The sequence below is a fragment of the Rana temporaria genome, chromosome 13 (genome assembly GCF_905171775.1).
Source record: "Rana temporaria chromosome 13, aRanTem1.1, whole genome shotgun sequence".
Taxonomy (NCBI): Eukaryota; Metazoa; Chordata; class Amphibia; order Anura; family Ranidae; genus Rana; species Rana temporaria.
The window spans coordinates 74,284,259-74,311,861 of NC_053501.1; the positions used below are offsets into that span (position 1 = coordinate 74,284,259).

At 41.3% G+C, this 27,603-nt stretch overlaps 1 protein-coding gene across 1 annotated transcript in view; it reads left to right on the forward strand.

Moving 5' to 3' along the window:
* INO80 (INO80 complex ATPase subunit) overlaps window positions 1-27,603 on the forward strand; it is a 167,790-nt gene that overhangs the window by 108,059 nt on the left and 32,128 nt on the right. The window contains 5 exon segments of the mRNA XM_040332513.1: window positions 580-653; window positions 3,559-3,652; window positions 5,629-5,803; window positions 9,190-9,330; window positions 20,784-21,009. Of these exon segments, the coding sequence (XP_040188447.1) occupies window positions 580-653; window positions 3,559-3,652; window positions 5,629-5,803; window positions 9,190-9,330; window positions 20,784-21,009 (710 nt within the window).

Below are 27,603 nucleotides of genomic sequence, written 5' to 3' on the forward strand. Positions count from 1 at the left end.
CCTCTATGCTGCCCTACCTACTACTAACCTCTGTAAACTGTCCTACCTACTACTGACCTCTGCAAATGCCTCTACCCACTAGACATGTACACTGAGAAAAACGTGTTCTTTTTTGTTTCATTCTTTTTTTGGGGGGGGAATTCGAAAATTCAAAATTCGTAAATTGTAAAATTCGAAAATTCTGAAATTCAAAAATTCTGAAATTCAAGAATCCTACTTTTGGAATTCCCAATTTTCTTATCCCAAATTTTGGAATTTCCGATTTTCAAATTTAGAAATTTAAAAGTTTCAAATTTCCGAACTTTCGAATTGTCGAAATTTCTAAATTTAGAATTTTCAAATTTCCGAATTTCTGAAAATTCGGAAATGGCGAAATTCGGAAATTTCGGAATTAGGAAATTTGTCAAAATTTGTTAAAAAAAACAAATTCGGAACTAAATGATTTGCACATGTCTACTACCCACTACTGACCTTTCTGGTCAATAAAATAGGATGCATTAAGGTAAAAAAACATGAACCTTTATAACCCCTTTAAGGATATAGAAATGTTCTGTCATATCCTGAATGTTTTTTTTTTTTTAATAGGTGGCTGCGCAACCTTCTTTCACCATTTGCACCTGATCACATTCAGCAATCACTCTTCCATAAAAAACGTAAGTTATTGTTTGATGTTCCAGTGTTTCTATAGTTATGCTTTCTAGTCATGGGTTGCTTGAATCATGCATACTAATGTTTACACAGAAAGAACAATTGTGCTATTACTGCCCCTGGTTGGCAGTAATGTGTATCCAGTGAAATCTCCAATTCTGTGGAACTGATAACAGGAGGAAATGGACATCTCACAGGAGGATTTGGACACTGGCATACAAAAATAAGCTGTTGTCTCAAAGGGTTGCCAACCCCCGATTACTTTTTTTTTTTTTTTTTAAACTAACAAAACATGGAAAATTTACTGACAGAGTAAGTTTTTTTACGGACAACCTGAAATATGGTGATAAACACTTACTATAAACTAACACAATATACACTATATTGTCAAAAGTATTGGGACACCTGCCTTTACACACATGAACTTTAATAGCATCCCAGTCTTAGTCCATAGGGTTCAATATTGAGTTAACCCACTCTTTGCAGCTATAACAGCTTTAACTAGGTTTAGGAGTGTGTCTATGGGAATGTTTTACCATTCTTCCAGAAGCGTATTAGTAAGTGTAACGGCTACCCACTGGTAGTGAGGTGGTATCAGCCGTCCTTTTCCCTGGCAAGTTGTGATATGCAGGTACAGCCGGTATATCCCATCGAACGCCCTTTCAAAAACGAGACGAGGCTACGTTTGAAGGGTCAAGTAGACTGATTTTAATGGTACATACACCTAGCTTATATGTGGTTACACTGTTACAGGAACAATGACAATCTCTGCCCCCCCTCACACTGGGGGGGCTTCAATACAGATACTTTGAAATAATGACATCTCCTTGAATTAATCACTTAGTCAGGATCTAGCCACTTCGGCACCACTTAACATGACCTGATCAGACACATTCCTTTCTCAATAAAATTCAATTAACCTTTAGAACAATACACAAAAGAGAGTCAATTAGCTGAGGAAGGGGGGACATTAGAATAGAGTCACTCTACAATTAACCCTGTGTATGCCTCACTGCAGGATTATTATAGGATGTCCAGGCAGAATACATAGCTCTGTTACAGTAAGGTTAGGCACTGGACGAGAAGACCTGGCTTGCAGTTACCACTCTAATTCATTCCAAAGGTGTTCTATCGGGTTGAGGTTAGGCCTCAGTGCAGGCCAGTCAAGTTGCTCCACTTGGAAATGCTTAAGGCATTAGCATACCAAGACATTTTAGACAATTTCATGCTCCCAACTTTGTGGAACAGTTTGGGGATGGCCCCTTCATGTTCCAACGTGACTGCACACCAGTCCTGACCTCAACCCGATAGAACACCTTTGGGATGAATTAGAGCGGAGACTGTGAGCCAGGCCTTCTCGTCCCCATCAGCGCCTGACCTCACAAATGCGCTTCTGGAAGAATGGTCAAACATTCCCATAAACACATTCCTAAACCTTGTGTATGGCCTTCCCAGTAGAGTTGAAGGTGTTATAGCTGCAAAGGGTGGGTCAACTCAATATTGAACCCTACGGACTAAGACTGGGATGCCATTAAAGTTCATGTAAAGTCAGGCGTCGCAATACTTAGTGGTGTTGGTAGTGGTATATGGTGGTGATTGACATTATTTATTTTTATGTTTTTACACATGCGGTTTTCTTCTTTTATATAATTCTTGTTGTCTGTATTAAAGTATAACTTAAGTAAAAATGTTTTTTTAAGTTTTGAACAGAGTGGAGATGAATTAGAACACCTCTTTTTTTGCTGCTGTCTGTGTCCCTGTTAGGGAGATCCACCCTCTGTATTTGTCCTGTTTATCATTATCATTGAAAGTGAAAGTAAAAGAAAATCCCACATTTTGAGTTGTCCTCAGAAAAGTAATAGAGGGGGGGGGCACTCATTCTGCTGACCTGGGGGGCCCATAAGAGATTTCCTTATTTTGCAGGGATTTCTTCTCACTTCCTGTTTTGGCTATGGGACAAGAAGTGAAGGTAACTCAATGGAACACAGATAGGGAAAAAACTGACAGGGGTTATAACCCTTCCTTATTTAATCTAAAATGAGAAAAAAATTGTTTTGCCTATAGTTCTACTTTAATTTGTCCTAAAGTTTCAAGAAGAGCTAGTGAACTTACAAAACTACAACTACTTGACGTTGACAATTTTTTGTGTTTTAGTGTTTATATTTAACCTTAAGAATAAGGGGGGACATGATCAACATGTATAAATACATACGTGTTCCATATAGCTAACCTGGGGGGGCACTCTTTAAATCTGGAGGAAAAGAGATTTAGGCTGGGTTCACACCTATGTAAATTGGATGAGAGTTTCTCCGCATCCAATTCGCACGACAGGAGATTGTGACCGGCTCTCAATGGAGCCGGTTCACACATCTCCGGGCGACTGCGGAATGCATTGCACCAAGTCCTGTGCGTCTTTGGCTCTGTTTCAGGTCCGATTTGGGGCAAAAATTCTGGCCTGTTTTGGCCCTGAAACGGAGAACAGGGACACACGGACTGCTGCTGTGAACCCAGCCTAAATCTCCAAATATGGAAAGGTTTCTTCACAGTAAGAGCTGTGAATGTGGAATAGACTTCCTCAAGAGCTGGGTCTGTCCAGCTCAGTAGATTGCTTTAAAAAAAGTCTGGATTCTTTCTTAAATATACACAATATAACTGGATACTAACATTTATAGGTGAAGTTGATCCAGGGAAAGTCTGATTGCCTCTCGGGGGATCAGGAAGGAATTGTTTCCCCTCCTGCTGGGGTTTTTTGCCTTCCTCTGGATCAACTGTGGGTATAGAATTGTGTATATTGTATCATTTTCTTTCTTTTTTTATTGGTTGAACTAGATGGACTTGTGTCTTTTCTAAACCAGCCCAACTACAGTATGTAACTATGTATCTTAACATGATGTCTGTTTTTATTCATAGGGTCAGACCAAGAAAGCTGCTTTTCTTTTCTTCGATTTATTAACGTGTCTCCAGCAGAAATGGCAAATTTAATGCTTCAGGGACACGTAGCCAGGTATCATCAAACAGTCTATGGGATGTACATCTAAACCTTTAAATTGCTACAACTTTGTAAAAGTATAATGCAGAATAGACATGTACAGGCATTTAGTTTGGGTCCGAATTTAAATGCGGACACATTTTCGGGTATTCAGAGATTCGGATGTATTTGAATCTCTGAATAAAAGATTCTGATAAGCTGCCTACCAGCAGACCCCCACAATCACCACCGAGGGTTGTGGGGAAGAGGCCATTTACCCCATCAGCATGCGGACAAGGTGCTTTGGGGGGGGGGGGGGGGCGGCAGAGCCTGGTATGGTTCCGGTGGGAGAGGGTGCTCACTTGTCCCCCCTTTCCTGGCCCGCCGGGCTGCATGCTCCAGTAAGGGTCTGGTATGATTTTTGAGGGGGACCCCACACCGTTTTTTTTAATTTGGCGATTCTTTTTTTTTTTCCCTTAAAATTCATACCAGACACGAAGGGTCCCCGCATAGTTTTTTGGGGGGAATTTGTCATTGGCAGAATTATTTTGTTTACATTTCAGCTGTCAGTGGGGAAGCTTGCTGACAGCTGATAAGTCCACTTCCCCGCCCACTCCTTAACAACCAGCTATTCTGCACTTAGAATCGGCCGATCGTTTTTCAACTAATGCGAATTAGAATCCTTCCAAAAATGTGGAATTTGTTAGAAAAAAAATAAACAAAATGAAATTAAACAAAAACTGAACTAAATGCATTCCAAAAAAAATCAACGAAATTAAATAAGTAGCTAAATGAATCGAAAATAATTTTTCCGTGCTGCACATGTCTAATGCAGAATCCATTTGTCTGTAGTTACATTTAGTTTACCATTAAATATTTGATTTTGCTTTTTAGAGACAGCTTTTCTCTAGGTACCTTCAGATTACTGGTGCTTATGATTTTGTTATGTGATTTATTATACTATATGCAGGTTAAAAGAACGTATGCCATATGTAGGACTTTGATAAAGACATTGGTAAGCAGTATACAGACTGTGTTTTACCACACAACTTTAGCATATTATAGTAGGGATACATTACTTTTCCACTTTTTTTATTATATTATAACGATCAATAAAGACTTTACTAATTTGACACCTTAAAGCAGTATTAAACCCAAGACCAAAAATGTTGCATCTTACAAATCATTGGGTATGGTGGCTGTATTTGTTTTCTTTTGGATTTTCCCCCCCTGTGTTTTTATCCTGGTGATTTGTACAGTAACATACCTCCTGTATTAGGGAGACATAGCTCTGGATGAATGAGCACAGGAGGCAGAGCAGACGTCAGTATTGGGGGGACAGTAGTGTAAATGTATTAGCAACAAATTGAAGTCAAACTCCAGCTCACACTTTATAAGCAGTTACTGCAAGCAGTTTTTTTTTTCTTTTGGGAGAAAGGATTTGCATGAATAAAAAAAAAAGCTGATCATTTCAATCACCCCTGCCAGTGTTAAGTGGTTTGTAAACTGATATATTCTGCTAGATAGCTTATGCTTTTGAAAAACAATATACTTGCTGGCTGGATCACTTGATTAAAATAGAAGAAAGGAAGCCTAAAATAGGAATGTAATACAGTCATCACATCTGATTATTAGTAAGCTGCAATATAACATATATATATATAATATATTTTGGGTTTAATACTGCTTTAATGATAACATTTTCATGTGAAGTAAACCTTTATGGCATAATTCGAGCATGCTATTGTTGAATATAGATAATTTGTGACCACTGAAAACACATGAGACTGCACTGGTGGTTGTAGGTTCTAGGGATCTGAATAGGACTAGTGTACTATGCAGGATTTTACACCACTGACAGTGTACACATTGCACCAGTATACTGTGAGCACACTGACCTCTTTATCTGCTTAGAATTGTTGCTTTCTATCCAGTGCTACATACATGCATTGTAAATGGTTAGCACTTTTTTTTTATAAATTAAAGTAAGCATATGTGTTTTTTTTTTCCAGATGGTTAGCTCTTTTCCTGTCTCTGAAAGCTGCCTATAGGCTCCACCATATCGTTTCTGGAGGGAAGAAGAGCAAATCTGAAACTGCACATGCCTACCTGTCCAAAAGTGATTTCATCCTCTCGGTCAACTCCCCACTTTCCTTTCCCAACATCCACAGTTCCCCTAACTTAAAGGTAATATTTGTTTTCATTATTATGGTTTTTATATAAAAAAAAAACAATGTTATATTTATGCTACTGAAAAACTAAGATGTTCCATCCGCTGTATATCGCACACCCTTGCAAAACCACTGTGACACCACCAGTGGGATTGTTGCTTCCACATACTGGAAACACAAGCCCTAGAAGCATTCAGGGGTGTTCATTAGGGATTTGTGATATACAGGAAATGGGAGTCAGATTTCGGAGTATTGCTGCAGGGTTTATCCTGGACAAGCTTTAACCATTGTTGGCTGGACCACTGATAGAAGTCACTAGACTGCTATATACTGCTGATGAGAAAAGGTATTTAGCAGTTAATATTTACTAAAATGATTGCATTTCTGTGTACGGTGGGAGACCATATATAGTGAATGCAGGGTCCTGGGATTAGTAACACTTTAATGTCAGAGCTTACACACCGGATACTCCATGGGCTGGCAAAGGAATAGTAGGAGTGTCAAATAAGGGTAGGGAAATGAAGATACCTATTAACCAAATCCATAAATGTGTCATAACATCCCACATCTCGACACAAGGAGCATAATAAAGTGTTGTGCCAAACATTCACTTACATGAAAGACAATGTGATGAACGAAGTAGCATTCATTACTAAGCTACAATACATAGTTCCCCAAAACGGGTCATATCTAAGAAACAAAAAATAAATTATTATCAATGGCTCCTTGTGTTACTGTCAGTTATGTAGCACAGCACATGTATTGATAATAACCATAGCTACATATTACCTTATTATATGACTCTATCAACAGGCCCAACCCTAGATGCAGTGGTGGAAGTCTTGAGTTGTGTGTACCCCTTGTCATGCCACTAAAGTCAGAAAAAAAAGATTTTGCTTCTTTCTGTGTGATTACCGGATGTGGCAGTGTATTGTTGTATATACTCGAGTATAAGCCGAGTTCTTCAGCACATTTTTTGGTGCTGAAAATGCACCCCTCGGCTTATATTCGAGTCACCTTTTTGCGCCTGATCTTCCGGATTTTTGGGACCCAGTACCGTCCGACCGTAGGTCCCCTGGACCCCAAACTTGGCACACATATAGCCCCACTCTTCCTCTACAAGTGTGCAAAGTTTGTTGTCTGGGGGACCTACGGCCGGGGAGCACCGATTTTTCATAGCCAGGCACCCCTTGCATAGACTCCCATGTTAAACATAAGTCTAGTCATGGACACAGTGAGGCATGGACACAGTGAGGCATGCAGATGGACACCCTAGGCTTATACTCGAGTCAATACGTTTTACCAGTTTTTTGTGGTAAAATTAGATGCCTCTGCTTATACTCGAGTATATATGGTATTCTTTTCTTTTGACATTGGCTTTAAATACAGCTTTTCGTTTACTTATAATCTGAATAAAACCACCAATTTACAGGTATACTGCAATGCTATGCTCATTCTCTGCACTAATAATGTAAGAACATTTCCAGCAGGCCAACTATTCATAGAACTATTCTTTGTGTTTTCAATGAATCTATTCCTATTCCAAACAATAGTAAAGCCGTCAATTTGGAATGATGCTTTCCTTAGGCAATACATATATGGCCCGGATTCAGATACAATTGCGTATCTGTCGGCGGGCGTAACGTATCTCAGATACGTTACACCGCCGTAACTTAGGGCGCAAGTTCCGTATTCAGAAAGAACTTGCGCCCTAAGTTAAGGCGGCGTAGCGTATGTGGTCCGGCGTAAGCCCGCGGAATTCAAATTCTGGATGCAGTGGACGTGTTGTATGGTAATGAAGGCTGACCCCACGTAAATGACGTTTTTGGCTAATGGCGCATGCGCCATCCGTGTACGTATCCCAGTGAGTATGCTCCAAATTAACCCGCAAAAAGCCAATGCTTTTGACGTGAACGTAAATTACGCCCAGCCCTATTCGCGAACGAATTACGCAAACGATGTAATCGACGGAAAATTTGACGCTGGCCCGACGTCCATACTTAAAGTGGAGGTTCACCCTATAAAAAAATTCTAACACTGCATCCAAGCCAGTTGTGCATATTAAAATGACACTGACCTTTTTTTTCTCTTTTCCGTAGATAGCGTTTAGCCGTGGAATTCACTGCGGCCTTCCGGGTAGCGAATCCCGCGGGAGTGGGCGTTCCTATTGACATGCCAATTGATTGACATGCTAAACGACGGCGCACACAGTGCGTCACGACTTCCCGAAGGAGGGTCGGCTCGGCTCTATTCGGCGCCTGCGCACCGGCGCCGAATAGAGCCGAGCCGACCCGAGCTTCCTTCGGGAAGTCGATGCAGTGTTAGAAATTTTTTATAGGGTGAACCTCCACATTAACATAGGATACACCTCATATAGCAGGGGTAACTTACGCCGGAAAAAGCCTAACGTAAACGACGTAAAAAAATGCGCTGGGCGGAACGTACTTTCTGAATCGGTGTATCTACCTAATTTGCATATTCCTCACATAAATCTACAGAAGCGCCACCTAGCGGCCAGCGTAAATATGCAGCCTAAGATACGACGGTGTAAGAGACTTACGCCGGTCGGATCTTGGGGAAATCTATGCGTAACTGATTCTACGAATCAGGCGCATAGATACGGACCCTGCACACCCAGAGTTACGACGGCGTTTTCGGAAATACGCTGTCGTAACTCCTATCTGAATCCGGGCCATATGATTATAAATGTTATCTACACTTTAATTTATGAAAGGCTATCTAGTGATTTAGCTTGTTTCAATGTGTGCATTTTTGTTTTGTCTTGGCAGTTAAACCCAGATCTGAAAGTTTATCTTATATTCAGGTCACTGAGAGGAGAATAACTACATACTTCTTGGCTGCCTTGACAGGAAAGCTCTTTCTCAGCCTTTGTTTGCTGTATTTGTAATATTAGGAGAAGAGGGCTTCTTAAGAGATATAAGATGTTGCTTAGCCATGATCTCCTTCAAGCTTCTTGCACAATTCTTTTACAGCAGATGCTCCTTTCTGCAGCTTCTCTTGGGTTGACCTTTGCCATTTTGGCAGTTATCTGATCCTTTCACTTTTGGTAAACTGATCCTTCCATATGCTAGGGAGAGGAAACTTTACAGTGGGTAGCGTCTGTGGTGCTTGTCCAAGCAATAAATAATTAATGTTTTCTTTGTCTACAAAATATATGTTTTAGGCGCTTACAGAAGTCACTGAACTGTATGCCTGTCAAAAGACAAGCCTAAATTTTGCTTCCCCACAGCTTATCTTTCTAATTGTCTGTAAAATAAAGTCAGAATATCGAATAGCTATTTAAAATAAACATATATTTTTTTTAACGAGTTCTAAAAAAAAAGTAATGGCATGAAAACATCCAAATATGTTTTTTATTTAATGTCTTCTTTTGTTTTTTAGAGGTTGGTTTTCACTTGCCACTGTAAGCCAGTCAATGGATGTACAGACCATGTGTTATATCAAGCAAGCACTGCCCAACCTCGTGTTCTTCACTGTCAGATTACAGAATTGCCCTTGTTCTTGAGTATCTCACCAGCAGTGGTAAGTATTCTGTTACCATGTATTTTACTGAACATTGTGGGGAGGTGCCAGTAACTAGTGTCCGAAGTTCTCATTGTTAAAGGGGAGTTCCACCCACAATTCCACTTTTTAAATATAAATACCCCTGTAATACACAAGCTTAATGTAGTCTAGTAAAGTTAGTCTGTAAACTAAGGTCCGTTTTGTTGGTTATTAGAGCATTTAGTTAGTTTATAATCTAGAAATAGACCGTGGCCATCTTAAGTGTGGGCATCATGAAGCCAGACTGTATGACTTCATGGATTTCAGCCTTGCAGATCTCGCACATGCTCAGTGCTGCACAAGCGATGTAATAGGTTTCAGTCAGGTTTCCATAGCAACGGGAGTGTCAGAGGAAGTTGCCGCCCCTTCTCTATGCAAATAGGCTATTTGCAAGGACTACTGGGATACATGATGCCTATCCCAGAAACCCTTGCGAATAACCTTGTGACTTAATAGCCTAGGCTAATAAGGAGGAGGAAGTAATGAAGGACTATAAAATAAAGGTATTTACAAGCAACAAAATAAATAAAAACTGTCTATTCTGAACACTATGAGATAAGGGCATGCAGCACAGACAAACAAAAAAAATGGGTGGAACTCCACTTTAATACATGAAAAGAAAAATGTAAATAAAGGTGTTTTCAGCTTGAACCCGAATAAGAAAAATCGGATACATTTTCGCTGGTAGTGATTTTTATTACTTTGGAACAAGGTAAATATGTAAAGTGGGCAAAAAGGAAGTGAATGTGGATATTTGGCCTTTTCGTTTATACATGCTTTAAAGTGCAATGCTGTATATTTCAATTATTTTTCTCTCACCGACATCACGATCAAGCCTATGTGTGTCTTTTTCTAGAACTGCAGAATCATATTACAAAAGCGTATTTAAAGGGAACCTGTACTGTAATATGTAGTCTGCTATTGCAGACCTCCTCCTAAAATGCTATCTATTAGCCTGTGTCTGGCTTCCAAACATTTTAAGTCAGTGACCAGTATGAAGCAACTAAAGGCTGAGCAAGAACTCTTGATCTGCATATTTGTTTTATGCAAATCGGTAATTATTAATAAGGAGGTCAATACAAATGTGTATTCAGGAACACATCATCGCACATAGGATTCACAGCAGTTGCACGTTCCAGAAAATTATACAGTGCAGTGACGTAGCCAATCTGGAAATACAATGTGAAAAATGTGGTAATACTGCGCTATCAAATAAATGAACAGAAAACAAATATGCAATCAGCTTTAAATGTGAGACACACACAAATAGGATCAATGTAAAGCAAAAGTAAGCCGCGCAAATAACGTGATAGTTCTAAAATGAAATCAACTAGAATACGTGATTGAAAACATAGTGCTATTGTTTAAAATGATATCACTTAAAACGAATAGGTTGCCCTATAAACAATATATTTCAATGAGTCCCAGTGAAAAAAGATGAAAAAAATCAATCAATGTCTTGTATTCAAACAAAGGACGCATCAGATGGTGTTCTGGTGGCTGAAAATACACTGTTCTCCTTCAGATACAATCGTGACATCAAACCAAAAGGAACCATAGAACAGTGTAGAGATAGAAAGGAAATCCTCCACCTTCCAAACAAACTGCCTCTTACCGAAAGGGAAGATCCCAACCAGAGATCTTCTGTTGGCGGGTGGCTTTTCTACCCAGCCTAGGGGTCTATGCAGCAAGATATCCGGTATCCGATAGATCTCCCACCGTTCACAGATGATCAATAGTGATTATAACCAAGGTGAGGAAAGAAAGAAGGCTGACATAGCGTAATCCAGTAAAACAATTTAATATAAAAAAAGGTTAAAATCGCACTTACAATAAGTAGATAAAAATTTGCATGTGAAATATGTAGCCGCCCGGCTAACACAGCCTGTTCACTCCGGGACACTGTATGTAGTGATGACGTCAGCACGCCACTACCCTACGCCGTTTCGTCACAATTGACTTTGTCCTGGGGCCCAATAACAAGAACTGTATATGTGAAAAACATTTCAAGTATATACGAGAACAGGTAACTACCCCCCTTCCACTCGTAATAATTTAAAAGCTTCAATTATGCATTTTTAGTTATTGAAAATGCTGATCCAGAAGAATATCTTGCTCTTGCAAGACCATGATCAAGTTTCTCCTGATTTCCAGGTGTCTTTTTTTTCTATAAATGAAGGTATTGTGTATTTTGGGAGACCCTGGTTTGCAACACTTCGTTACTTGAAGATGCTGCTGGTGAAGAAACATTTTGTGATGATCAGAGGCAGCAGGATGATTGTTTCTGGGATGAGAACTCTGGAGGGAAAAGCTACTTACAATTTTGTTATGACCCTCATCACTTCATTCCATGAGTGCTTTTAATGTCCTTTGGAGCACCTCTGTCATGCAAGGATGTGTTTTGTCATCCTTGTAGCATTTGGAATATTTCTTCTTATAATATTTTAAAATTACAGTATTGCTCTTAGCAGAAATTGCAGTGTGGAGATGTTGGTCTCACCATTTTACTGAGAGGAAGAAAACAAAAAACAATTTATTGACCAGACTAGGTAAACGTTATAATGCGATGTGGAGAACATAAATGGGAATTATTTAAAGGTTAATTAAGAAACACAAATTTCTCAAACCAATTTAACCCTCTTACCTGTCAATTAGTTCCCGTGTCTTGTCACATTCGGCTCCCCCATCACAGATTGCTCCGGGAGTGACGTTCCGTCACCGCCATCTTGCTACACCCCACACCATTGCACAGTAATGATAGAGTGAGAAGGGGGCAAGTGGACATCTTGTTACACCCACCGGAGTTTTAGATTTCACAGTTATTTTTAACACAAAACGTAGCCTATTCACTTAAATACAGTGTTTGGAAATCCGACGGACTGTTTACATGTTACATTTTTAAAGCAGCAAACCTGCTGACCTTACATGCTTGCTAATGTGACAAGAACATCTCTGATTTTTACATTTAACGTGTAAACAGTCCGTCGGATTTACAAACACTGTATTTAAGCACATAAGCTCCGTTTTGTGTTGAAAATAACTGTGAAATTTAGAACTCTGGTGGGTGTAACAAGATGTCCGCTTGCCCCCTTCACACTCTATCATTACTGTGCAATGGTGTGGGGTGTAGAAAGATGTCGGCGACAGAACGTCACTTCCCGGAGCAATCTGTGATGGGGAGCCGAATATGACACTACACCGGTCCTCTCTGGCATTATCATCAATTGTTTCCCAACAATCACCCAACTAAGCGAGCCCACAAGAAAACTAAACTAGAACATTGCCCTCGCAGTGTCCCCTATTGGCAGAAATGCATGTTTCTCATGTTTGAGAACTGCATTGAGAAGTACAGTGTTACTTGAATTGTATTCCAGGATTTGCTTGGCTTCACCTGAGAGAACTTGCAATAATTTAAGACTTTACATAAAGTCTCAGAAATCTTTCATTTAGATCTTCATGTTATATAGTTTGAATAACATGACATAGATATTTTATTTAGCATTGTAAAAGAACATATTAAACGCTTTTTTTCAATTATTCAGGAACAAAAACAAAAAACGACGTTTGGGGGGAAAAAACATGAAAGCATTTCCCCCCCTAATTTTTCATTTTTTTTTTTCCAGGCCTTCCCATCCCTAGTTGAGACGCGTGTTTGTTTTTAGTTATTTTTCAAAAGAAGAAAACACATTGCATGCTCATTTTTAGTGTCTGGGCACTCTTCCTTTAAACTCCGTGAAAGCAGTGCATTATTAGGGAAAATTAAATAGTTTAAACATTTTAAAAATAGTAGAAAACTGTTGAATAACATTTTCGAAGTATCCCTTAAATCTAAAGCCTCATTAACACGATCGGATTTTCTGCTGACTAAGCGTAGGACTTTTGCCTAAAGAACGTTGGCCAGGAACTTGTCTTGCATACAAACGGCAAAGAATTGTCGGCAAACAAACACAAAAATACGTGTTTTTTCAGCTTTTAAGCGCCACTTCCTTGGGCAACTTCTGCTAATGTTGTGTTGTGGTAAGCATTGCTTCTGAGCATGAGTGTTTGTACTTTGGAGTTTTGTCCGATGGACTTGTGTACACACAATTGTTGGCGTGCTATCCCACATTTGTGACAACAATTGTCCAATGGAGCATACAAACAGTCAGATTTTCCGACAACAGCCCGTCATCACACAATTCCGTTGGATAATCCGATCGGCTTTAGGGTCCTTTCCAATCAGGGCTGCCTGTCCATTTTTCAGCCGGGCAGTCAAATGTACACAGATGTGTGTTCTTTTTACATCCATCCAGGTACAGTAACGATGTCCTTTTCCATTTTTCTGGGCCTAATCATGACAAATTGGAGGTAGCTGATATAAACTGATGTGCATCATTTTACATCCATCCAGGTTCACAAAAAATGGAAACATAATAATAGGGAGGTAGCCTTATGTAAACTGATGCAAGTCTGTTTTCATCTGGCTGCCCATAGAGGTTCACTGTCAAAATGCAGAAAGAAACTGAACAGGTATGGATATTACACCCATCCCATTCTGCTCTGACGGTCTCTTCACAGATTCACTGCTGAAGTGACCGGACACAGCCAGAACTAATGTGGTTAAATGAATCATTAGCGATTTAGGGGTCTAAAATGGGAATACTTTGCGATAAAAAGTTGTACTTGTGTTTGGAATTAAAGCGGAGGTTCACCCATGTTGAACACATTTTCCCCATAGCTGGATGCTCGTTGTGTCTAGGGGAATCGGCTATTTGTTTAAAAATATGATCCGTACTTACCCGTTTACGAGATGCATCTTCTCCGTCGCTTCCCGGGTATGGGCTGCGGGACTGGGCGTTCCTTCTTGATTGACAGTCTTCCGAGAGGCTTCCGACGGTCGCATCCATCGCATCACGATTTTCCGAAAGAAGCAGAACGTCGGTGCGCAGGCGCAGTATAGAGCCGCACCGACGTTCGGCTTCTTTCGGCTACGAGTGACGCGATGGATGCGACCGTCGGAAGCCTCTCGGAAGACTGTCAATCAAGAAGGAACGCCCGCTCCCGAAGACCCATACCCGGAAGCGACGGAGAAGATGCATCTCGAAAACGGGTAAGTACGGATCATATTTTAAAACAAATAGCCGATTCCCCTAGACACAACGAGCATCCAGCTATGGGGAAAAGGGAAAAAAAACACAAATGGGTGAACTCCCGCTTTAAGTAATAAGACTTGATTTGCCTAATTTGAGCAGAGATTTGGATTGTTAGATGTATTTTACAAAACACTGTACTATGTTAATATTATTCAAAATATGGTTTAATCAGTAACTATCATGTTCAGATTGCAACAAGAAAAACCATGTGTTTTATAGCTGTAAAATGGAAACATGAATACTGAAGGAGATACCTCGCCCGTCACGATTCATAGCAAAACCTAATCTCAGTCACACACCCTTTGTTGACTTTTCTTTATTGTTCAATAAAACCTTGCATCGGGGACTTATAAAAAGAAGTAATCATGTACACTCATATAGTCATCACCCACAGCTGTTATCACACTAAATACAGGCCTGTAGCCTGCCACCTGCTGAAAAGATAAGAGAGCCTCCTCCCGCTCTATATCTTTTTCACTTTGTAGTGTTTTGTTTTTAATCAGGATGAAAACTGTCCTGTGAATACTGTATGTACATACAGTGTGTGTGTGTGTGTGTATATATATATATATATATATATATATATATATATATATATATATATATATATATATATATATATATACCCACAATAATTTCCTCTAAGTATTTTGTTACAGTAGTATATGTCGGTTTTAGGGCAATCCAAATGTATTTTCATGCCCAAACTCCAGCTTTTAGGAATAAGTGGGGGGGGGGTGCACACACTTCTCAATGTCTTTTAGCCCAGGTTCACACTATAGCGATCTCAGACATCACATGTGATTCACACTCGCACTGCAGGTGCTGATCACATGTGATGTTTGTGCGATGGCTGAACTTGCACAGGATTTGCAGAAAAAAAAGGTGCAGGGACTTTTTTTTTTCCTGTCCAAATCCACAGTTTACACTGCGATCTGTGAACCGATTAACATTGTATTGACAACCGCAGTGGTTCACAGAGGGCAGTGTGAATGGTCTGCGGGAGAGACAATGCGGGAACCGGCGCTGGTTCCCGTGTCGCTACAGTGTGAACCTAGGCTCAGAGTTGTAGCTTAACTACTTCCCAGCTGTCCTATTGCGGATTGAAGTCCACAAGGTGGCTCTGTTAAACGGACTGGGTGTCATATGGCGTCCAGAAGGATAAGCCACTCATGCGTGCCAATCGGTGGTGCTATGTATCACTCCGACACCCTGCATCTCTGATCGTGGTAAAGAGCCAATGACGTAGGCTTTTGACCACGTGATCAGCTGTGACCAATCACAGCTGATCACAGTGGTAACCAGGAAGTGCCAGTAATCGGCTTTCCTCGGTTCGCCCTGGCAGGGAGAGGCAGTCGGTGGGTTTCCTGATAGATTATCAGCTCAGCCCCCATCAGATGCCAATTAGTGCCCATCAAAATGCCAATCGGTGCTGCATATTAGTGACACCTTATCAGTTCCGCCTCATCAGTGCCTGTCAGTGAAGGAGAAAAACAACATTTTATAACAGAAACAAACAAAAATTTATAAAAAAATGTAGTCTTTTTTGATTTGTTTAGCAAAAAATAAAAAACACAGGGGTGATCAAATACCACCAAAAAAAGCTCTACTTATTGGAAGAAAGTTATACAATTTTAGTTTGGGTACAGCATTGCATGACTGTGCAATTGTCATTCAAAGTGTGACTGCACTGAAAGCTGAAAATTGGCCTGGGCAGGAAGGGGGTGAAAGTGCCCAGTATTGAAGTGGTCCACACCAGATACTGCACTGCAGCATCTCATAAAGTTCAATTGCCAGCCAAGTGGTACGAGGCAGTGGATTGCCTACCACTGAAAAAAATATTGCATGCAGTACTTTTTATCAGCGCATCATGCCCACACACCGCCGCAACACAGAGTTTTGAACCAGGCACATAGGAGACCAGACACTTTGCCTTGTCCATGTGGTGGGACTGCACTGGAATAGCCGCCCAACTCAGTCCCACCGCATCTTATGTGAACCAGCCCTTATGATTGTATGACAATATCATATGTAAGTATATGAATTTACATTAATGATTAATGTGATCATCTGCTTTTACATATTAAGCATGATTTATCACACATAGAGAAATCTAATCTAGCAAGGTGTGCCAAGAGTACAAGGCACTCACACTAACAAAAAGTAGCATAGTTGTGTAAGAAAGCTACTTATAGCATTAACATTTTCATTTTAGCCAAGCAGGAATGATTTTTTTGATTTGTAGGAACCACAGACACCCTACTTTCAGCCCTATCTCGGGAAACTATCTTTAGTTATGCTTTGGTGACCGTAGTCTAAATAACAAATACCTGCTATCTTACAAAAATGAACAGAAATACCTGTAAGCTTTTGTTATGTTAACCACTTCCATATCGGGACTATTTTGGCACTGCTCTCCTACATGCAAAAATCATATTTTTTTTGCTCAAAAATTACTCAGAACCCCCAAACACTATATATTTTTTTTTAGCAGACACTCTAGGAAATAAAATGGCGGTCATTGCAACTTTTTATCTCGCACGGTATTTGCGCAATCATTTTTCAAACGCCTTTTTTTTGGGGGGAAAAAAAACGGTTTCATGAATTAAAGTTAGTTTGTATAATGTGAAAGATGAAGTTACGCCGAGTAAATAGATACCTAACATGTCACGCTTTAAAATTGCACACACTCATGGAATGGCGCCAAACTTCAGTACTTAAAAATTTCCATAGGCGTCGCTTTTTTTTTTTTTTTTTTTTTTTACAGTTACCAGTTTAGAGTTACAGGGGAGGTCTAGTGCTAGAATTGTTGCTGGCGCTCTAACGCACGTGGCGATACCTCACGTGTGGTTTGAACAGCGTTTACATATGTGGGCGGGACTTACCTGTGTGTTCGCTTCTGAGCACGAGCTACTGGGGATAGGGGGCGTTTAAAAAAAGCTTTTTTTATTATTTTATTTTACGTAATTTATTTTATTTATACACTTTTAAAAAAAAAAAATGTGATCACTTTTATTACTATTACAAAGAATGTAAACATCCCTTGTAATAGGAATGGTTTGTGACAGGTACTCTTTATGGAGAGATGCGGGGTCACTAAGACCCCACATCTCTCCTCCAGGCTGGAAAGCATGAGATCGTGAAAAAAAAATCACGGATTGCGGCTTTGTTTACATTCCGTTACCCGTGTGTGACGTCATAACATCGCGCCCAGGCCTCCGACGATCATAGAGATGACTGGTGACTATCTACCCTCCCGTCGCCTATAAGAACGATCAAGCGGCGGAACTGCCGCTATGATCATTCTTATGGTGCACAGGATCGCTGGCTGAAGAGATGGACATCTGAATGATGCCTGTAGCTGCAGCCATCTTTCAGATATCCCCACTCAAAGTCGAGGACGTCATATGACGTCCTTGGGCTGGAAGTGGTTAAATACGTTTAAAATAAATAAATACACAAATTCTGAGTTGCTAAAGATTCCTATCAATGGATTCTATGGGCCAGATTCACATATAACTGTGGCGTCGTAACGTATCGTCTATACGTTACACCGCCGCAAGTTTTCAGCGCAAGTGCCTGATTCACCAAGCACTTGCGTGTAAACTTATGGCGGTGCAACGTAAAGGCGTCCGGCGCAAGCCCGCCTAATTCGAATGGGGCGTGTACCATTTAAATTAGGCGCGCTCCCGCGCCAGACGTACTGCGCATGCTCTGTTTTGAAATTCCCGCCGTGCTTTGACGTGTGACGTAATTTTTTTGAACGGCGACGTGCGTAACGTACTTTCGTATTCCCGGACGTCTTACGCAAAAAAAAAAAATTTAATTCGCCGCGGGACCGACGGCCATACTTTTAACATGGCTCGTCTAAATTTAAGCCATGTTAAAGCAGCCGTAACTTTGCGACGGGAAAAAACGACTAGCGACGACGTAACGAACGCGAAAACCTTTGTGGATCGCCGTAAAAGCTCATTTGCATACCCGACGCTGGAAAACGATGCAAACTCCACCCAGCGGCGGCCGAAGTATTGCAGCCTAAGATCCGAAGGCGTACGAAGCCGTAAGCCTGTCGGATCTTAGACCAAAAGCCGTCGTATCTTGTTTGTGAATCACAAATTAAGATACGACGTCGTCTGTGAATCTGGCCCATTGTGCTTTGAAGTAAAATGACTTCTCCTATCCAGTGGTAAATAATGTAAATAAATAATTCTGTTTGTTAAATGTGATTGGCTATGCCATTATCTCTATAAAACTGTGCCGGTTCCTAAACCAGCTAATTTGGATTGCTGTGTCTTTAAATGTCGTTAGTTACATAGTGTTTTTTTGTTTTTTCATACTTCATTTGAAATAATTTGGAAGCATAGAGGGGACAGTATAACATTGTGGCTGGGCCAAAGTCACACAGCTGTGCACTGTTGTAGCAAATTGACATTGCGAGCATGAAGGATTTTTGTTCATACACAGAGATAATAAGCTAGCATGGCCATCTGGAATGTAACCTATAAGCTTCAGTAATATGACCATTGGCTTATCGAAGTTGTCTGTGTGAGTGTGGCAGCCATTTTTTATTGTTACATTGCCTGCATTTTTTTTTTTTTTACAGCCTAATTTATTTTAATGCATAAGACATTATTGTGTGTGCTGTGTATCCTACGTGTGTTACACTGTGCTGAATCCTATATGCATATGCATTTATCACTGGTGTCTGATGCCCATGCAAACCAAAGTACATGTAATAAAATGTAATATTCCTAAATAGGGATGAGCTCAGACACGTTCGAAAGCCGCACATGCAGAGCCTGCCAGGAAGTCGGCACTGCACTGCTCTAATCACAGGCAGTATGACATTTTCGGATTTCTGCAGCCGCGGATCGGGAAAATGTCACACTGCCTGTGAAAAGCGCAGCGCATTGCTGACTTCCTGGCGGGCTCTGCACGTGCGGCTGCGAACACGCCTGAGCTTATCTTTGCAAAGTCTCTAGGGTTCAAAGTTTCTCTTTTTAGATCAAAGGCAGTTTCCTAATAGGTAACTCAAATAGACCAGTTCCATCTACTATGATGTTAAGCAATCCACTACAGAATGTGAAAAATAATGATCTTACCACTCCATTAGTGAACCCTAATACATAGTTTCCTTCATACAAGGTAAAGGTTCCTTTGCAGTGTTACAATCGCATTGAAAACCACAAATCTGTTCACCAAACCCTGCCCTGACACTCTTTGTGTTTTTCAGCCCATACACTGTGAGTTTGTCCTCTGTATGTGTGTGTGTGCACTGACGCTGTGCACATCGTTGTCCTTACACTGTGGGGGTTATTTCCGAAAGGCTAATCCACTTTGCACTACAAGTGCACTGCATCTCAGTCGCTGTAGATCTGAGGGGGACATGCAGGGAAAATAAAAACCAGCATTTTTGCTTGCACATGATTGGATGATAAAATCAGTAGAGCTTCCCCTCATTTCAGAGCTTCCCCTCAGATCTACAGCGACTGCACTTACACTTAGTGCTTTATGGCTGATTTGGCAACTACTATCAGCAGAGCAAGGATGCAACATGTGATCCTAGGTCTACTCTTGGCTGGGTTCACACATATGCATTGCAGGAACCAGCACAATTCCTGTACGGGTTACCAAATCGCATGTAACTCGCAGGCAGTTCACACTGCCCACTGGGAACCACTGTGGGTGCAATAGAAATTTAGTGACAGCCCCAGATTGGTTTGCAGATCGCAGTGCGAACTGTCTGTCAAATAGTACAGAAATCAGATTGCATGGGTGTGTGAACACCCATGCAATTTGATTCCAGTGCAGACCAAAAATAGGATCCTGCACCATTTTGGTGTGAATGTGATGCGAGTTTGTATGGCTTAATTTACATTGCACAGACATCGCATGTGATCTGCACAGCAATGCGCTGCAAATCGCATGCAATGTCTGTGTTCGCACCAGCGTGAACCCAGCCTTTTGTATTTAGACCATTACTTTTACACGTCTATTTTTATTTTCTAGTTATTTTTGCCACCAAAACCTCTGTGGTTCACTTGTGAAATGCTACCATTTGGCCTTCTGTATTCATATTTTCAAAAGTGCATTGATGTGCTAAAATCTTATTTCACGCTTCTGGGTCCTGTTTTACTCCAACGTTGTTTGTCTTGTCGCAAGTTAACATCATTGGCAGATGTCGCATTGCTGCTATTGTCAATGACACATATGCCTGACTTAAGGCAATCATTACTCCTGCAAACTTAGAATTTTAAGTTCAATTGACTATATTACATTTTCCTGTATTTCTTGTTTTAGGTTACAGCTTTCCCCATAGAATCTTATTGCAGTGACCGAAGTGCAGAATATGGAAAACAGATGCTCAAGAATGGAGGGAGCCCTGAAGCCAGGCAATGTTTTTTATTTGGAGCTCCAGAACTACATGTGGATTGGTCCTTGAGGGATGTACAGTTTTTCCCAGAAAGCCTAGGTGGTCTAAAGGCCTTTAAACCCTGGCATGGTTGGTCATTTATCCGAATACCAGGTAAGCAAGCAGGTAGCAGTACAAATTGAGAAGTTGCTGGCATCTTTAGTATTTGGAGCTTTTTTTTTAGGTTTTGAAATATATCAATGAGATGGGATTAAAATAGGCGCACCAAAAAGTAGACTGTATTTCGTTTTGTATATATTTACACTAGCTACAAGGTTCAGTTTTACATATGCAAACTAAAATGTCATTCTCAGTTTTACTTCCTTATTTTACTGTTTTATATCCTTTACATTCGTTTGCAGGACTTCATGAAAGCATTAAACAGTTTATATAGTCAGTTTTCATTTACCTTATCACAGCCAACTCCTCTATAAATATGATTACTTTACCACCTGATTCCTTTGTATAGGTTGCATTTGATGAGTTTACTACCTACCAAATGCATCAGGATCACTCCTGTCAGAATTACTCCTGTCAGATTCAGCGAGCAGTAAGCCTGCTGAATGTGACACATTCGACCAATTCTTGTGAAACTCATTATAGTGTTCAGGCAGAAAATGCTTATTACAGTGATTTCCTGCATGTAATTAAATAAATGTTCCCTTATTCAAGTTTTTAATTCTCCTTTCCTTCTGCCTATGTACTCTTCCTGGCATGGGCATTTTTCACAAATCGTCACACCTTTTGTAGCACATGTAATAAAATCCTTTGTTTTCACTAAAACACAACAAAACTATGAAATAAATTCCTTCAGCTTCCTCGTTCCATGTGTAAAAGCCGACCAGATTCAGAATTGGGAGGAACTTCATGTTAGAACCCAGGCATGGAACATTGGTGATCAGACCTACCATAGTTGACAAGGTTTAGACGCAGGAGAATGGTCTCTGATCCTAGAAATGTTTTAGGACTTTTGTCGCAGGTGGGGGTACATCAGGCATGACCTCTTGGCTTCCAGATTCAACAGCCAACTTAGCATGTTTGTTTCCGGGTCCATGGTTCCTCTAGCCATAGCTATGGATTCCCTGGTGACCCTATGGAATCAAGTCAACCCGATCTACGCCTGTTTGTCTGCAGCTTCTGCCTCTGCAGAATCAGAGTAAAAGGCTTAAGCATAGTAATTACATGAACTTTGCCAAGGTGGATGTGGTACTCGGACCTCATCGGACTTCTAGCAGACTCCATTTGGGCTCTTCCAGGTTGACTGGATCTTTTGTAAATAGGACTGGTTTAGCTCTTTGCTTCATGGTCACCAGACTTGAGGGCTTGGCTGTTGAAGTCCACATTCTGAGGGATAGAGGCCTTTCTGATTTGGTTATTCCTACACTCCCAAAAGCTAGGAAATCCACCTCACAAGCTCAACCGTCACATTTCGAAAGTGTCATTGCGTGGCAAAATGCAGGGAAGTGTCATCCCAGGAAGTAGAGCACATCCTTACCCTTTCTTCAGTCTGGTTTGGGTCAACACTTGGGCCTGATATTAAGGGACGCATCTTGGATCTAGCAATTATTTTCTTTTTCAAAGACCACTCACTCCGTGTACCTTGACCTTTGTACAGGATGTGGCTTATATAATTCCACCTGTGTGTCCATCTGTAACTCTCTGGTATCTCAGCCTGCTTCTGTGGGCTCTTAAAAACCTTTGAACCTCTCAGGGATATTCCTCGGTCTACTCTCGCACACAAGGTGGTCTTCCTTATTGCTGTCACAGGTGGGTTTCTGAGTTGGCAGCCTTGTCTTACAAATACATTTTTTCTAATTATACACAGAGACAAGGCTGTCTTGAGGCCCAGGCCCCCGTTCCTCCCTAAGATAGTTTCTTTGACCTTAACCAGGACACTGTACTTCCACCTCTCTCCTGCTCCAATACATCCTATCGAGATTACAATCCTTGGATGTGGTTCGATTTATCTCTCCGTTACATCTTCTTTCAGACTAAGAAACTCTTGTTTCCCAAATCACCTTCCAGGACAGCACATGAGATCCCTCTGCTGGTCAGTTTTTGTGTTTCCTCCATCCAGAGGAGATGCATCACCTGGAATATGGGTGAGGGAGGCCTCTGTTTTTCTGGCTATCCTTTTCTTCCACCCACGCCTTTACCTACCTGGCTAGTAGGCTTTTCTGCAAGGTTGCCCTCCAGCACATGAAGGAGGTAGCTTGTTTACCTTTCTCTCTGTGCTTAGGGAAGGCCATGAGAGGTACTGGTACAGGCAGGGTGAGTTCCCAGTCCAGGTGTCTGGGTGCATGCACTGTAGGGCACTTTTTGTCGGGAGCTCGCGTAGTAGCTGCGTTGGGTTTGTGGCCTGTTTGTGTTTCAGTTTGACCAGATGATGCATGGGCATTAATCCTGGTAGGGGTAAAGTAATTTCCAGGTGCTAGAGGCTCTGGGTCCAAGCCTCATTGTTGGGGAAGGGCTGGCTGTTGCCTTTTAATAGCGTTTCCTTTAAGCACTGGCTGTAAGGACGCTACAGGTGAAAGAGCTAATCCTGCATTTTGAATTGTTCAATGCAGACTACACCTCAAACAAATACAGGCACCCTTGGCACCAGCAGGACACGGGTAAGATGGAGGTTACTGTACCTACCTACTGTCACTTGTGTTTTCACCAAGCCTGTAATATGTCACCTGGGGCCCCTGAGTGTTGGATTTTATGCGACAAGGCACTGTTAGGCTCTCCCTATCTACTGCAGTGCAGGTGGTGCCCAAAGCAGTTTGGCATAAAGGCATGTCCCCACCCCCCCCCCCTGTCCCAGGGCTAATCTAAAAATGGGTGGAATGCTCACTCCCCAGCTGTAAGGGCTTCTGATGGGGAGTTGGGGGTAGATATGAGACACCTGCCCAACCTGACCAGTGCCAAAATCCCCTACTCCTGTGCTGTTGGATGTAGGGGTTCCCCGGGAGGTGAGTTTTGTGTGTAAAATAACTGACCCCACTACTCCTCCTCAGCTGCATTCATATAGTGGATCCAGCAAAAGAAAATTCTCCTTAACTTTAAGGAGAGAGTAACAATTCCTTCTGTGAGTGTATTTGTTAATTCTCTGGCAGTAAGGGAGCACAGTAGATTACATTTCAGGGGTTGTTGTCCCTAGAAGATGCGGGTGTCCTTTTTAAGTTTGACGTTCAAAGGAAAGTCTGTATTTTTGCATGCTAGTTATACTAGTTACTAGTCTGTTTGCATACTAGCATGTGTTTAGAGCTTAAGACAGAGGAAAGTTTTCTTTCCAATCAACTTTAGGCCCACAGATTACATTAATTAGCATTAAGAGCCCTTTCACACTGTGGCAGAGGGGGTAGTAGTGGTAAAGCGGCCCTAGTTGTAGCAGTGCTTTACTGGTGTTATAGCGGCACTTTGGCGCCACTATTCGGGTGCTTTTTACCCCCTAGAAGGGGTTAAAAAAGGGCTAAAAGCGTTGCCCATTCATTTCAATGGGCAGGGGTGGCAGAGGAGCGGTGTATACACCGCTCCTAAACTGCTTCAAGAGCCTTTGCTACCTGTTTTGTATAAGTAATCACATTATATTTGCATGGGGACTCTATTTAGACTCTGAACAGGAACTTAAAGTGGTTGTAAACCCAATTCATGAAATATAAACTAAACACATAGATCTGCAGTGTTTACCTTTTCTACCCAAAACTTTAAGTGTTGTTTCTCTCTGGTGCTTTGTTTTTCTGTTATCAGCATTAATCACTTCTGACAAGTTCTCCGGTACATGAGATAGCATGAGCTAAACATTTGTGTGGGGGAGGGTGCTTGGAGGAAGATAAGCACTGAGCTTGTCTATTCAGAATACATCTGCCTATGTGGAGGGGAATGTGTCCCTTTCCTCCAATTAGCTCTCACACAGTCTAATTGCTGTCTCGCCACCCTTCCTTATGTATTGCTGGCAGATGAAGAAAGTTTTTTAACAAAAGCTGCACTTTTGAAAGGTTGTAGAAAGAGGAAGGCAGCAGATATACAAGTAAAACTTATGTATAAGGATGTGTTTCATCTCTGTGTATTATCTGAGCTGAGGCTATTCACCTCACTGTATATACAGTATCTCACAAACGTAAGTACACCCTCATATTTTTGTAAATATTTTATTATACCTTTTCATGTGACAATACTGAAGAAATTACACTTTGCTACAATGTAAAGTAGTGAGTGTACAGCTTGTATAACATCACAGAGCTGGTGGATGTTGGAGACCTTGTGCTCCTCCACCTTCCGTTCGAAGATGCCCCACAGATGCTCAATAGGGTTTAGATTTGAAGAAATACTGCCATGCGGCCCAGTCTCCTAAGGAAGAGGATCACGCTCTGCTTTAGTATGTCACAGTACATGTTGGCATTCATGGTTCCCTCAATGAACTGTAGCTCCCCAGTGCCGGTGATCTGCCGGCACTGGTTAGGTATCGATATGATAGGAGGTATCGATATGGTTCCCCTCTTGACTGCGCAGGCGCAATCCGAGCCGACGGGAAATCGCCAAACCTGAGCAGCTGTAGCAAGAGGTCCAGGGCAACGTGGAATTTGCTTTAAGTGGCCAGTCGGCCTCACGTCCTCGCTGCGCTCGCTCAGCCTCCTGGCTCTTTTTTTAACATCCTCCAATCCATGGGGATGTTAAGGAATGAGCTTGGATGACGCCCGAGGTTCGGAGATTTCCGTGGGCTATGTCTGCGCCTGCGCAGTCAAACAGGGAACCATCTCTATAGGGGAACTAGATCGACAAGACACCGTCAGCACTCGTGCAGCCCCAGAATATGACACTCCCACCACCATGCTTGACTGTAGGCAAGACACACTTGTCTGTACTCCTCACCTGGTTGCCGCCACACACGCTTGACACCATCTGAACCAAATAAGTTTATCTTGGTCTCATCAGACCACAGGACATGGTACCAGTATTCCATGTCCTTAGTCTGCTTGTCTTCAGCAAACTGTCTGTGGGCTTTGAGGAAAGATTGGCTGAACTAAATGTAAACTAAATTTTCTCTGGAGAAGAGGTGGTTAAGGGGGCATATGATCAACATATATAAATACATAAGTAAATTGTTTTAAGAAAGGCCTGATTTCTTTCCTAACTGTACATAACATAACTGGATACTAACATTTATAGGTAAAGTTGATCCAGGGAATATCCGATTGCCTCTTGGGGGATCAGGAAGGATTTTTTTCTCCTGCTGGAGCAAATTGATTTCCTCTGGATCAACTGTGGGTATATGATTTTTATACTGTATATATGACTATATGCGCGTGTGTATATATTTTAGGAAGTGAAGGGGAACTTTAAAGTGGGCACTCCAAGTCCCAGGACTTCACAGTAGGACATGCTAGTTACTACCAGAGCATACTAGCAGCATTTAGTATGTAGGAAAAATGCATTCTTTCCTGAACACTTTCGCTTCTCTTTACTGAATGCTTGATGTAAGTAAAATTTATGTCTGTCACTTCTCATATTCATTGAGTTACAAGCTTTTATTTATGCTTGATAGTTGCATTTCTCAATGTGACTGTGGGAATCTCCATTCCCTTCCTGTTCTGTTCAGAGAAAAAAATACTCAGGTTTAAATGGGAGGAAGTGGCAACGTTGTTAGAGTGAACCTTCGCGACCGCTGATTGTGAGAGCTAGACAAGGGCCTTCGCATGACCCTATTGTTTCTTTTAATGTAAGAGGGAATGATGGGATACCCTCTAAAGGTTCAAGGTTATCTGTCTTACAGCACAGCTCTCAGACGTTCTTGGCTTTCTTCTTATTTCCAGGTCATGCCTTCATTTTTTATCATCGTCAGCCTCTTAATGTGGAAGAACACTTCTATGCTTTATACATATTTTTGGCTTAGAATGCTTCAGATTTGTCGCCGTTAAACCTTTAGTAATCCTCATAAAACATAATCATGGTTGTAGATGAGGGAAACGTATCCTTAAATTACAATCTCATGTGTGGCTATGAGCAACAATACTAAAGTGAAAGTTCACTAAGGTCTGAGAAAGCCCTGAAGACTAAATACGAATAATGTTTTCCTAGATCATATTTTCCCTTGAATTGCTTTATATGAAAAAATATGCGAGGATGTTAAAATCCCCCCTTATTTCTTACTGAGTGGCCCCACATTTTTAAAGATGTACCGTATTTTTCGGCGTATATCGCGCACTTTTTTGCCCTTAAAATCGGCGGCGGCACAGTGTGGGAAGCGGGGATCGGCTCAGAGACGGCGCGGGACAAGCGGAGTGGACACCACAAAGGCCGCAGACGGACGCCGGACCGGACAAGGCCGCTGATGGACGCCGGGCAAGACACCAAAACTGTAAGTAGTAAAAAAAAAAAATTCAGGAATTTCACGTGCAGATCAGGGGTGCGCGCTATATACGCCGGTGCGCGCAATAGGCCGATAAATACGGTATGTACACCTTGACATGCGTTGTGCATGCTAAACATGTTGTGCAATAAATGTACAGTAATTATTAAATCAAACCGGGGTATTACACAAAAAATTAATTGGGAATTGACTGCGAGTGGCACATCACCGTGAGAATATCAATGCTAATTTGTATTATTTCTAGCATGTGTCAGTACAACCTAACCTTCATGAATGCCTTTCTGATGCTGTTCACCAACATGGGGTTGGGTTTAAATCTTCCCTGAAGTCTGCTCAGGGAAAACAAATCTTTA